Source organism: Dermacentor andersoni, chromosome 1, assembly GCF_023375885.2.
Source record: "Dermacentor andersoni chromosome 1, qqDerAnde1_hic_scaffold, whole genome shotgun sequence".
Classification (NCBI taxonomy): Eukaryota; Metazoa; Arthropoda; class Arachnida; order Ixodida; family Ixodidae; genus Dermacentor; species Dermacentor andersoni.
The window spans coordinates 61,410,791-61,425,364 of NC_092814.1; the positions used below are offsets into that span (position 1 = coordinate 61,410,791).

A 14,574-nucleotide genomic window follows, 5' to 3' on the forward strand; every position below is an offset into this window, starting at 1 on the left:
CTATACGCTGACGATATTACGGTGTGGACGGCCCGAGCCGGGTCCAATGCCTGTACGGAGGAAGCCTTGCAGCGGGCGGCAATGACCGTGCACGAGTAAGCAAAGTCGTGAGGACTGAGCTGCGCTCCCCAGAAATCAGAGCTGCTCATGATCCAAACGGGAAAATAAAAGAAGGAGCTGCCGCCGAACGTGATCATCACCATCGACGGAACGGCCATCAAGCCAACACAGCAGATTAGGATTCTCGGCCTACTACTTCAGAGCGACGGGAAGGCACACGCCGCCGTCACAAAGATCAAGACTACAACCGAACAGATACTTAGTATGATTCGGAGGGTATGTAACAGAAACCGAGGCCTTAAAGAGAATGATGCCATGCGCCTGGTACGCGCGTTCGTCGTGTCGCGGATTACCTACTCCGCCCCGTATCTCCAGCTGACGAAGGCGAATAGGGACAGCCTAAACACGATGCTTCGTAAGGCAACGAAGCAAGCACTGGGCATTCCCATATACTTGTCCACGCAAATACTGCTAGACATGGGCACCCACAACACGGTGGAGGAGCTCATCGAAGCCCACCTCTCTGATCAAAGAATCCGGCTCAGTCACACGGAACCCGGACGAGCCGTCCTACGCAAGATAGGATGGCAGATCGAGCCAGTACCCATCAAGGTGGCCCTTCCGGAAGACTGGAAGACGACCATTCAGACCAAACCCCTTCCCCGGAACATGACGCCGGGCAAGGACGACGAGAGGCGCACTGCGCGGGCCAAAGCCATAGCCCAGGAGCTGGAAGAGAACCCCAGGGTCATCTACGCGGATGCCTCGCTCCGAAAACACAGTGACCGTGCAGCGGTGGTGGTTACGTCAAAAGACAGGCTGATTGTCAGCGTGTCCCTGAAGACAACAGACCCCGCAGTTGCCGAAGAAGCTGCCGTGGCCCTCGCACAGCCGAGCGTGGACACCGTGGTCACCGACTCAAAGACAGCCTACGGAAGCTTCCGCAGGGGGGTAATCTCCTCCGCGGCCCGAGCCATTCTATCCAAGCGTAAGCCTCCGGGAAGAGCCGTAGAGCTCGTGTGGGTCCCGGCTCACTCGCATGTAGGAGGCAACACCATCGCCGACTAAGAAATTTCAATCCGGGCCGAGTACGAGCCGGAAGAGCTACTGCACCCGGTTACCAGCTTTCGGGACATTACGCGGATTTACCGAGAGGAAAGGTGCAGACTGCCAGAACCGCACCCCAAACTCACCAGGCAACAACATACGATCCTGCGTCGAGCGCAGGCGGGTCGCTGGACGCGGGACGCCGACGCTTGGTTTTCTGCGACACGGAGCCCTTAACGCAATTGCGTTAAAATAACTGGAACGCGCACGTATTTCGTCCCACACTTTGGAAAAATAATACCTAGAAACTGTTGTCATCCTGGAAATTGAAGTGGATATGTTTTGCAAACTCGCCGGCTACAATTCTTAAATTGCAATATGTGCCGTAAAGTAATTAATTAAGAAGGTAATTAGTGAATTTTTTCTGTTTAGTTGCTTATGTGTCTCGATTTCCGGTGCTACTAATGTCCGCCTCGTCGAATAATCCAGCTCAAGGACAAGAAGTATGCTATCTGCCAGAGGCGATTTTTAGGAATTCCGTAAAACTTGAGAATGATCACCCCGTATTTTTGTTTTACGTGCAGACAACGAAATTTGCAGTGAGACAACACCTATACAATCCTTGCACTTGCCGCAACATATCAACATGTGCTTACACAGGAGATGTTCTTGGTTTATCATCATGACTGCATGTGCAATCCATTGCGATCAGGCGTACTTACGAGCCCTGACGTTTCCTTCTGTTAATGAAATGCTCCTTACCGAACGCGAAATTTCCAGTGACACTTAACATTGAACATTTGAATTTTTACTGACAAAGCCAAGAATATAGATACATTAATTTTGACAAGCATAAAATTTTTCTTTCTGTACTCTCGTATAATAATGGTGAATGTTTTCGCTTGTGAGCTGATGCAATAGAATACGCGCAACACTGGTTCCTGTCAGTAAACAGGATTCAAATTTGTCATTATCAAATGGCAGTGACCCCCATTACAGTTGGTGACTACTTAATAATAATAAATTATAAAGTGTGCGTGCCAAATCCACGATATAATTATGAGGCACGCCATGTTGCGGGGTTCCGATTAATTTTAACCACCTGGGTTTCTCTAACGTGCACCTAAACCTAGCACGCTCTCTCCGTGCGAATGGGACGGCCGGAACAAAAACTTGGAGGACGCTCAAAGACCCCTGACTGCGTTTCATGCTTCCCGGCAACTGCAGCTTATGCAACCGTAACGTTGACCGGGAAACGCTGGCGGCGAATGCTATGCACGAAGGCAAGCTTTTTGGTAGAAACGCGGCCTCTTGCGTGGGTCGATCTCTTGTTATTGTTTCGCACTATAAATATTTCAGTCTGAGAAGAGCGAACATAAAATATATGCGCTGTTCGTGTGTTTTTTTTTTTCGTTACGTTTGTTTATGGGCTGCGGCTCTCAAAATTTCGAGGAATAACTATGTAAAGAATGAAACACAAGGTATGAGCAACTTTGGCGGTAGAAGTGTAGTTGGGCATGCGTGGTTCGGAATTTGGTTCGAAATTCTTTTTGCCGAAGCGGCGTCCGACGCGGGACGCCGGCGCCGGATTTTCTACGACACGGGACCCTTAGCGCTGTCGCGTTAAAACCTGCCAATGCGCGAAACTCTCGGAGGCCGTATGTGTGAACGATCAATGCTCGGTGCCAATTGTTTGCACTGTCACGGCCGCTAGATAGCGGCCGTGTTACTATATATACCGGCCAATCGTGCAAGACGGCACCCAATAAGTGGCAGGAAGAGAGAAAAAAAAAAAAGCTTCGCCTTAAAGAATGTTAAAAATATATAGAACGGAGAAAGCGCCACATTGTGCTGCTACGACGAGGCCCGATTTTCATGCTAGTGGTGGTCAGCGAAGTACATGCACGGTTCGCATCCCATCTCACGACATCATTTTAGGGATCCGTAGCGTGTAGTATTAGTCAGAAACCAAAGTGCTGGTTTCAATGCGCATTACGGGCTGCTCATACATTTGCTCTTCCATTTTGATTTTTTTACAAAAAAAAATATGAAAATAAGATGTTTCACAAAACGTGAACAGCAACACCGACTTATTGACAGTGAAACACCTTGTTAGCCTGACCATGCACTTTGTTGTCAATAGCATCGGACCACTTTAGGAACATGGCGCACGGAAACAGCTTCCAACACGGAATCCAGCGCGGTACTTGAAAGGTTTTGCTAAATAGATTTTTAAAAATGCATACATGTACTTGAGGCTAACGAGTGTCAAAAGCCTTCAGCGCTATATTCTACATATATTATAGTAAGGTACAGACAACACTTATGGATTGCGCACATAAAATGTATATGACAATATTGAGCTGCATAACATACGCGACACAGCATCCATGGCGCAGCAATGGTGCATTTATCTATCGATAGATGGCGCAACGACCCTTCCCACCGTAAAACCCCTTAAACTTCGTAAAGTAGCGACACTCTCCTCCGCCTTTACTCCTCCTCGTTTCTCCTCTCTTTCACGCTCCCTCCTCGACCGTGGCGCCCCCTACACTGCTCGAACGTAGCAAAGGCGCCAACATGCGCTACTCGCCACTCCGTAGACGCTTCTCGAGCAAAAATGGCGCTGATGCACGTGATACCATTAGGCCAATAGCGACGCGGCGTCGGCCTCGGCCAGAGCGCGCGAGGAGGAGGCGGCATTCTTCTAAGCGTGGTACTACTTTACGAAGTTTAGGGGCTTTATCCCGCCGTAAATACACTCGATAAGGGACTTTATTCCAATGTATTCCACCTGTGTTTTCGTAGGTTGTGCTTCCTTGCTTCTGTACTATTGGGGGCGAGAAGTTACGGAGTCGCCATCTGTCGGAAGCGCCTCCCTTGCGTAGTATAGGGGATCACGCGGCGCTCTCCTCATAGGTTTCGCTTACGGCGCTCAATAAAAACACCACGCGGCAGCCCTCCTAGACATTCATGCAGGTACTCTCAAAACGAGGGAAATTTTTGACTGTCGATATAATAATCTTGGGCAAACTGAAAGCGCAGAATCGTTTACAGACGCTATCTCTTTATCGAATACGAACAGTGAACGCCACTGCGCGCGGTCGCCGCGATGGAGTCTCCCGAACCGGCTTCTTGCGTGAAAGGTAGGCAAACGCTGAGAGTAAACTATGTGAAATATGTTCTTATAGTGGGCTGTCTGTATAACCAAATGGGGCATAACAGAATGAAGCCTCAATGCAGCGATCGTAGGGGTTCGTAGCGACCGACTGCGCGTCTGCATACATGTCCGCGCCCAATGTTTTGCTTTCGCTGTGAGCGCGTTTTCGCACCGTGCCGTGAGCTTTAGGCCGCAGCATATGAGCATTCGACAGTACACTAGCAACCATTGTTGCGTGGACGCTATCAGAACTGTTCAAAAATAATTTCGTTATAGAGACTTCGACGCCTACGGCGACTGTGATATGTGCCGTAGCAACGATTCAATCTTTTTTGTCTTCTAAATTCTTGGACATGCCAATATTATTTCTCAAGTTGCGTCGCACTGTATGTTTATCGGTCTTCTCAGAGTGCGATTTCCCTGTGCTTCTTTTATGTAATCTAGTGCATTAATTCATATCACAAACATGACCATATGCCATGCCTTTTTTTAATGTGCGTCTTACCGCTCCCTTTCCATTCCAGTGAACTTGCCAGTGTCTAGCATCAACAAGTTCATAGACCAAACCGTCCTGACATTAGCCGGGCAGCGGGCGCGGGCGAGCGTCTCAGTGCGCGTTTTCTGCTACTCACCGAACATCGCGCAGTCCCGGCGCCGTAGCAGAAATCTTCCTCGTGTCTGTGCTTGCTGCATACCCGAGTTCCAGCCGATGACTGTCTGCCGGTTCTAAGTTTCGCGAGCCAAGCTTCACGCAGCTCCTTGTCCTGCGGCTACGTGTGAATAAGGCTGACACCGGGCTCCGTTGCGTACGTCCGGCACTGCGGCACCGAGCAGTAGCCTACCATGCTGCACGCCTCCAAAGGCAGCCACTACATATTATAGTACTTTCAGATGTTGTCAAGCTGATACTTAGCCTCACCATTTGATCAGAACCGCGGCGCAGGTGGGACTTTCAACTTTCGTTTTCAGCTCGCTTCGACGCTTCCGAAGCAGCCGACGCGGCCGCTGTGTCCACGTGATCCCTCATGCACGTCACGCCGACGGTGATGCCAGCTTTTCCAGTGGTGGAGCTCGCCCCCAATATTATGGGTACGAGGGAAAGTGTGCGAGGGTGAGCCGAGAAAAATGGTAGCTTGTCGCGTGCCCAATGTTGGAGGTCATGTGATAAAGCGCGCGCAAGAGATGGGGGAGGTGAGTGTGTGGTACCGTGATCAAGCGCGGGCCAGGGTGGGGGCAGGTGAGCGTTCGTCTCCTTTGCAAGTCCGGCCGTGGCTGCGAACGGCCTATCCGCGCTCTATCCTGGAGGTAATCTCCTGCGGGTGCAAACGTTGAGTGAGTCAACATGGCTGCTGACTGCATGTAAGCTGTCTTCCCGGGCACCTAGTGCTGGAGGTCGCGTAATCTCAAGTTTCGGAGACTCGCTGAATCGAGAGGCAGTAGAAGCGTTCGATCCCCCCGGTTTGCACTCTTAATCATGCCAGCATTGTGACAGCGAGTGTTTGCGGTCATTGGGTGAGATCTGTTCATGTTTGCCTGTGCATGCATGACACCATGCTTGTCCATTTAATTAGTAAGCAGATGTTTACTACAATTAATGCGGCCAATAAAATTACAAAACTTACTTTATGTAGTTGCCTAATACTTTGCTATCGGTATAATGCATTGCCTTTCAGGCAAAACTGCAACATTTTATTTTCAATGGAACAATTAAGTAAATGCCGTAATTAAATTCAAAATAATTTAGAGGAATCTCGCTTGCGGTGGTCTTCTGTGTACAAAATTGCACTGTAAGCAAGGCTGTGTACAACAGAGAAGCGTTTGTATGCATGTCTCCATAGCGACGCAATGAAGTGCATGACGCAGTTCTAGTTTATTTACACAGCAGCGACGACAGTTCAATTTTTAACAAATATTGTGAACTGCAAAGCAAGATCATTAAGGCATAAGTTGACTCCTGGGAAGCAGCCCTGCACATGGGCAGCCACAACTATCAAGGAAGTTTGATTTGTGGTAGCTTTTCGTGACACCTGCCTCACGATTGACTTGCGCCGCACTCTCTGGGTGCTATCCATGACATCCGCAAATTTCAACATATTGTCAAATTCTCCATCTTGTCAGCACTGATTACATCAGAGGGCTGCTACGGCGTATCTGAATAGCTCAAAATGCCGCCATTACAAATTTGGACAATATGGCAAAATTCGCTGATGTCTATAGCACCTTCGACATGCTCTCCATGCTCGAGGCGGCTAGAAATTGCCACTTGGCTATTATATGGTGAGGGCACATTTCCCATTAGCTTTGCTATTTTTTTTAACTACTCTTCAAAATTGTCACATGATGCTCCCTTTAGTGTGTTAAAGCATTATCTTTTTTTAGCTCGTTTCTCAGTTTCGTGTTGTCAGCGTCGGCATAGTCGACTGCTGAGCAGATGTTGGCGGCATGCCAGAAGGCGCTCCTATTCTTCTAGATCATCATCAGAGATGAACTCCGCAAAACTATTTTACAAATGTTTTAAAGTCGTTACGATTGCACTATTGTCATCGTACCACAGTTGCCCTCATCATCAATGTCATGCTGTTAACAGTTCTGAACAGTAATTAAATTTGCACTATCTTATTTTTATATTTATTCATTACGCTTCTTTTAATTTCTTTGCAAATCGTTTCTGTTGGACATTTGCTAACTGACCTTTATATTAAAACAAGTGCACTGCTGTCGGAACCACAAACCACAACAAAGCTGCCAGAAGCTGCTCGTTTTCATTACTTTATAGCAGCTTAGGTTTATGTTATGTTCTTTCTTCGTATGTCGGGCCCAGGTATTATGGTTTAATTTTTATCAACAATGTGTGCCAGTGAGCGCAACCGTGCTCTGCGTAATCATACAATAAATCATACAAAATGTGTACATGGTATCACGTTGGCTCATGGGCATCTCTAAATCCCACAGACCTCTTAATAGAATAGCGCATGATATTCAGTGATTCCATTGATTTTCCTAAATTTCTTATATTTGGGTTACCCCATTCTTGAGCCACTGGGTATGTGTCCATTGTTGACCAATCCGCCAGCATGGGTGTACATGTGCAACTGTGACACAGGGGCAACAGAAGTCTTAAATGTATTTACATATGTGTAGTACATCTCCGTGTGTACTTCTTCCTTCGTGCCACACACCTCTCCTCACCATTCTTCCCTTAAGAAGCATCACCTTCATCTTCATGATATCTATGCATCGATGTTTCACAGCGTGTATCCATCTCAACAGGTGTATGCATTTCGGCATAGCTTCTGAGTGGTGTAGTGCATAAATATAAACATCACATGAGATTTAAGTTGTGACATGTGCAGTGCATAAACATTGCATGAGATTACATGTTTCATAGGATGAAAATAAAGGAAATTGTATGCGTCACATTTAGTTGTATAGCATTCAGTTAGCTGCTTCATGAAAGCTTCACTTTACATAGATTCGAACATGTGTATTGGATCTGCCTAATTTTTGTCTTACTTGACTGGACAAATAATTGAACAATAAACAACGCCCAGGTGGCTGATGACAGCTGCGTGCTTCGCATTATGTGTGTAGATGACCTAGGTATATGCCTTCCTTCGTTGTTTTCACTAACATCAAATCACTATAGCTACCTACTAATATGAAAAAACAAAAGAATTGTTTCACAAAAAGTTGAGTCTACCGTAAAAACTGGAATATAGGTTGAACTTTTTTTCAAGAAACCGCAGCAAAAAGTCGACCCCCGTCTTATATACCAGTCATTTCTCACCGGTCTATATCATTTTTTTTTTAAATTAAAGTTTGGGGGGTCAACCTATATTCTGGTCCGACCTATATTCAGGCTTTTACGGTAATATGGTTTCTGCACCTAAACATTTGTAGTTTGCAAAATCATCACAACGATCTTGTTGCACTTTACTTAATAATCCATTCTCTATCACGTTTGTCTCGGACATGGTTATTGGGCAATAAATATGACTTATATGGATTGCCGTGTAAATACTAATCTGAATATTGTAATGGCATTTTGTGCCGCAGTAATGGAAGTGCTGACCTCATCGACTTGCCCTTGACCTGCTCGTCTCTTGATATTTAACATATTTAACAATCTTCTGTGCAAATCCATTTGGCTAGAATTTCACCGCAGTGTTCTATCAGTTCATAGTTAAAACCACCATAGTGACATCCATTTATTGAGCGCCTTCAATTTGCCTGATATAAATTGTCACTAGCAAAAAAATAAAAAATAAGAAATCTTTCTTTATTGTTTTATTAGTGGCACTTTAGATCAGGCAAGTTTTTCAACATCTCAGGTGTCTTCAAGGCACTCTACATTTGGAATAGATTATTTTATTTCTGTACCCCTGAAATACTTCTTCAGGAGGGGGATACTTCTTCTAGGAGGGGGAGCGGTTGAGGTGTGCATTTCGCATTTATGGACCTACTGAAAAAAACTATAACAAAATATGACAGAAATATTTACTGCGTTCTGCTTTGTCTGTTTTTGAGGATGCCAATGATGAATGAAATATGTTAGCGTGAGCATAAATTGAAACTCGAACAGGAAATAACTGCTCAGAACAGCTGTTATGTGTAATTACATGGAGGTGTGGTATGTAATTGCTCAGTAGCCGGTTTCTAAGCACGGAGTTGAATTAAGCAAGTGTTACAAATGCTGGTTAACCTGGAAATAGAACAATGCATTGTAATAGTTTCAGACATTCACATTTCAAATTACGCTGCCATTATGTCTTGTAGTAACAGCACTGTCAACTTTGCATCATGTGCACCTTGTCTATGTGAAGCATTCAGTTGAACTATGAAGAATCCCCACATTGGTAAAGACTTTCAATAATGGTTAGTACATGCTAGATAGCATAGATCATTTGTCTTGGCAAATAACAGCAACAACAACAGTTGATTACCCTTACTTGCATCAAATGCATTAGCGTCTTCTATATGGGATGCCCAGCAAACTTTCAGAGCTAGATGCATGAATAAATGGCAGAATGTGACAGATTTATTAAATTATCCCCTTTTTGTTCTTTCTATCACAATGCCAGATCCTGTATGTTGGACATGTGCGAGTGCCTCCCATCAGACAAGTGTTACTGTGACTCGCTCAATGCCTATGCGCGGGAATGCAGCAGGGCCGGGATCAAGATAGACTGGAAGAACACCACAAACTGCGAAGGTAAGGGTACACGCGTCCTGCCTAGGATTAGGCTGGCCCAGCTGGGAAATCATTAAAATGTCCTGTAAAGACACATCGACCATCTGGAAAATTATATTTCTTCTCATGAGGAGTACTAATACACCACAAGTTTCGTTGTTCTTGAAAATCTAAAACTAACATCCCTTAAAACAGCAGTCGATCAACACACTTTGCGCAGACATATGCTTTGAAATTTAGCACATGGTGATGGAGAGAAAAGCTAGCTAAAGATTCATCTATTCCATTGCCCCAGGACCAAGAATTCTCTGCTTGTGAGAATGCAAATGTAGTAAGTGCTAAAAAGCATGTGTGTTGTCCTGTATACTTTGGTGAATAGTGAACCCCAAGTGGCTTCCCCAGAACCCCAGGTAGCTTCCCCAGAGTATATCTTTGCACCACCCTGTGTATAACTATAAAGTTACATGTAAAACCTGAATGAATTGACATTCCTGTGACAGCACCTGAAACATGGAGAGCACCACTGAAAGTGACATTTTTGCAATGATTACTGCATATAATATGGTCAATCTTGATATGTGAATCACAGCGAGTTACACCTTGTCAATGGCATCTAAATTGTATTCCCATGCAACTACCAATCAAAATACTGCAAGTCTGTGTGCACAAATATGCAATTCTGTGTACAGCCTTCAATACCGTCCAGCCTCATGAAGATTTGCATGTACTGTACATGCATGCATGCATGTGCGAGTTTTGCATTCTGACAACCTATGCAGGCAGGTGAATGAGTGTTCACATATGCATTTTTCTTCTCTCAGAATACCACAAAGGGCTCTCATTTCATGAAATTGAACCACGCCACTGTGCCAAAACAGTTTAAATTAACTCACATGTACAGCTCACTGAATGTGCCACATGGCTAAAAGCTCACTGCCACTGTGTGCAGGAATGCACTGCCCCAGAGGCTCGGACTATACGCCATGTGGGCCCCCATGCCGGCGGACATGCAAGAACCACCATCTGGAGCGGCCCTGCCGACGGAAGTGTCAGCCTGGGTGTCAGTGCAATCCAGGCCTCGTCTGGCACAGAGATCGCTGCGTTCCACCCAGCGAGTGCCCTGTGGCCTCGTGATGGGCCAGTTTCCTGGCCAGCAAACCTCCCCCCCCCCTCACCCCACTCCAACTCTGCCCCCGCCGAGGCCTGTGCACCGCCCCAAGCCATGACTGCAAGCTAGATCCAATCACAGGCTGTGCGAATACATACCCTGCTTATGGCTTTGACTTGAAATGCAAGTTGACGCATTAATGGGATGCAAGAGTAGTGCAGGTGCCAGTGTTCTTGGATAGAACGCTGCCCCACAGCTGGCAATTTGTAAGGCATGCAATGAGAGCCCCGTTTATTGTCTTGATATTGGCAGCACAGTGTACTCCTTGGTTGCAGAATATGCTGCATAAACGAGCAACATTCCACCGACACTATTCATCCGATGTGCTCGCGATGTTTCCTTCAAGTTAACCCCACCAAAAATTAGGTGAACATTACCTTGTTTAGAGATTTTTAACAGCATCAACAAAAGTTTAAATTTTCCTAGCAATACCTCAAAGACAACAAAACAGCATTAAAGAAAAATAAGTGCAGTAAACTAAGTTGTGTGTCTATTTATATCTAATTTCCAAGCATTCATGGTAGTCAAGTAATTCATGTTCCACCAACCAATCTGCGCAATGTGGTTTAGAGAGGAAGGGGGAATGCTGTGTGGCGTGGCTGCTGTTGGTCATACAACTTAGTGGCATGTTCAAGCCTCGGTGGGGCAGTCATAGTCTGTTGTTTGGTTCCTATCATTTCAACAAAGGTGCGTCCAGGTCCAATGCGAAAACATCAGGTCTGACCGCATTCAGACATTGGCATCAGCATTCTGGTCCAATTGACTCGGAGCAGCTTAGCTTGTTATTCACGTTCCGAGCCTGTTGATATTTATGTCTGTCAAAAGCTGTGTACTTGCACTGTTCTATGTGCTATTTGTTCTTATTGTACCTCATCAAATGTCATGTGTGTTTGTGGTTGGCTAGTAGCTGTAAGCATATGTACTAAGATTTAAGCTACCATACGTCATTTGTTTCATACTTGCACAATCAGTTTCTATAACCATTATGCTTGTGGCATTTGTTCAGTCTTGCATAAGTTCCAAAACAAAAGCTGTAAATATATGCAAGGCGAAAAATCAACAAATTCTAAGACCATGTTTCATTCTATGAGCGCTGTGTTCTCACTCTGCTTTATGTCTCTCTGAACCTTCGTGGTCCGCTCACACATATGAGAGATCTGAGCTAGTATCCACAAGATATTATTTTGTATTCACCATTCCTGTTTTATTATGCACCTAGGTGATGCTAGTGAATGTATTGTTTAAGCTTCAGTACAAGAAAATATTTATTACATTTATCATATTAAATGCTTACAGCTGAAAATATTCATGTGAATTTGCATCATGTCAGTTAACATCATGATTTTCATTTACAGAAGGAATTAGCAAAAAAGTGTCTTTAGTGCCAGCTAAATTGTCAGTATTGAAAAGTCTGAAAAATTTATTGTATGCTTCCTTTCGCACATTTTAACATGATCCATGTGTGCAGGGCATGGTATTTTAGCTAATTACTATGGCAGCTGTTATATATATTGCTGATTTGGTGATGAAGTATTGTTAATTTGTATTAGCCTACACCAAGTGACAACAGAGCTTTGGGTGCTGTAAAAATGATACGACACTGTCTCTTTAGCATTAGCTGCAGTGCTGTGCTAACTTCGTAATGTCAATGAGTTCACACACCTCAGTTGTTTCATTGTTTTGTACAGTTAGTTTTGCGTGCTACTTTTGCAGCATCTCATATGGTGTCCTTAAAGCTTTCTTCAGTTGAAAATTGTAAAACATCTGCAGCTGCCTAACTGTGTTTTAACAGTTATATATGTCATTATCTCAGTCCTTTCTATACGCATTCAGTCATCATACTCATTGCTTCCAATTGCCAGTATGAAATGCTTTTTTTTAATTATTATTATCATCATTTGCATTCATTAAAATACAGAAACCTCAGACATTGCATGAGCTAATAAAGTTTAAAGCTCTCTACATTATAATGTGATGACTTCAGCCCATTACAAAACCAGCTGTCACAATGTGGGTTAAATCAGAGATACTGAAACATAAAAAAGAACTCCTTTTAATACTACGAGCATAAACACACCATTATTTTTTATGTAGATTTTGAGGCTTGCCAATGACAGTGGGCTGAAAAATGCGGACAGAAATGCATTTCAGTCGGGCATACTTAGGCTACGTGAGATTGAAATGCTCTATTTAAAAACATAGCCCGTACAAAATTGAACAAATGTTTAAATTGGAAAAACTTTTTCTACTTGTCTAGGAAATGGTCATACAAATTGCTACCATACAAACAAGGATGTTCCTCCAATATATATCCTCCAAAGTGAAGCGCAGGGTCATACAGTGCAACTTTTCGCCTTTGAGTGACAGTGCCACCGCAAGGTGGAAGTGATAGGCATCAAGGTTTCTTTTTGTGCTCCCATTGGCACCATCCACCTCAGGACAAGTCTTTCCACGTGGTTTAGTCACTTGAAGCATCTTAATGCCACCTACAATGCAGCCTCCTATAGATGGCAATGATTAATTCAAGGTTATCAAACAGAACTTTTCGTTTGATTTCTCAATTCTTTGAAATATTCTTTTTATGGAGAATTACTCTTCGCAACATATTTACCTGACTTTTATTATTATTTTTGTAATCTAGAGAAGTGTCATCTTGTTTTCTTGAGGAAAAGAATCAAAGTATAAAATTCAAGCCAACCCATACAAGAAAGAAGTTGTATACTTAGCAAAAGGAAGTATGTGTAGGTCTGACGGGTTTGAAGAAACAAAAAATCGCAATAAGCCAACTAATTTTGGTGCCACAGCTTCAGTGTTGAGGAATTTGATCTTGCAATATTTCTTGTTAACCAAGAGGGCAACATACACGCTGGTTTTCGTACGTGCTTAAACTAGGGTGCCCCCGATCTTTGCCTCATGGGTACTCTTACCTTTGCTGTTGTGACACTTCAGTATTATAACAGATTGTATTTGTTGTCTACTAAGAAAAGTTTATGCTGCATGTTGTGGTTATACAGCAGACTCATTGCTTTTAAATGCATGCTGTGGTCCAGTTTTGGTGTCCTTCAATATCTTACCCTTGACTCTTCTTTTCGACCAGTTTGAGTTGACAAGCATTAGTCCTGTTTTTATGTGTACTGTTGTGTCAAGCACGAATGTTGTTGTGGCCGTATAATTTATTTAGGTTCTCTAGCACCATCTTTATGTGTATGTGTGTGCTTTGATCACAGTTCATTTTTATTCAGTGGAAAAACTTTTCAGTTATATCCATTCAAGCGATTACATTTGTTTTGCATTTCTTGCCTGCCAAGTGAAAGCATCATCCCTACTTTCAAATGCATCAACTTTGGTACCAATGTCTGCAGTGGCATTATAAAACCCATTTATGAGGTAGTGATGAGTTGCATTCATTTGCAGAAAGAGAGTTGAGAAAATTACTACATAAGTTTGCCCTGTGATAATATGCATTGTACTTAATGTTCAATCATTTAACTTATTTCACACACATTTGTGCATTTCGTAAAAATCTTAAAGGTGTCATACAAGCTGTTTTACACTGAACAACAGGTAAACTTGGCATTTTTCACATGGTTCTAAAATATGAGATGTGTTCAACTTGTTTGGCATCAATACGAGTTTGTTTTATGGAGTGTGACTCATGAATTCAACAACAGTTTAATGTATAAATCTGGCCATGTTTAGGAGGAAAGTGATCAGTAGCTTTGAACAATGTAAACTTGTAAACTGTGTTATTACACTGGACCAATTGGCATCGTGTACGATTGATTGCACAATCCTGTTGTGACAGTATAGTGTTCCTCACCATCTAAATGTGCACCACTAGTGTAGAAAATCTGTCTTTCCGCTTCATGCTTCTATAATAAATGCTTGCACAGTGTTAGTGCCACTTATATGTACATAATAGTTGATATAAAGAATGTTGTGGTTTCA

General features: G+C 43.7%; 1 protein-coding gene across 2 annotated transcripts in view; it reads left to right on the forward strand.

Annotated features, from left to right (window-relative positions):
- The window catches only part of cv-2 (crosveinless 2-secreting protein), a 240,203-nt gene extending 225,629 nt beyond the window's left edge, over window positions 1–14,574 (forward strand). For both annotated transcript variants that reach the window (XM_050191325.3, XM_055061547.2), the window contains 2 exons: window positions 9,349–9,479; window positions 10,408–14,574. In XM_050191325.3, the coding sequence (XP_050047282.1) occupies window positions 9,349–9,479; window positions 10,408–10,592 (316 nt within the window). In that variant the 3' untranslated portion in view covers window positions 10,593–14,574. The remainder of the gene's footprint in view (window positions 1–9,348; window positions 9,480–10,407) is intronic.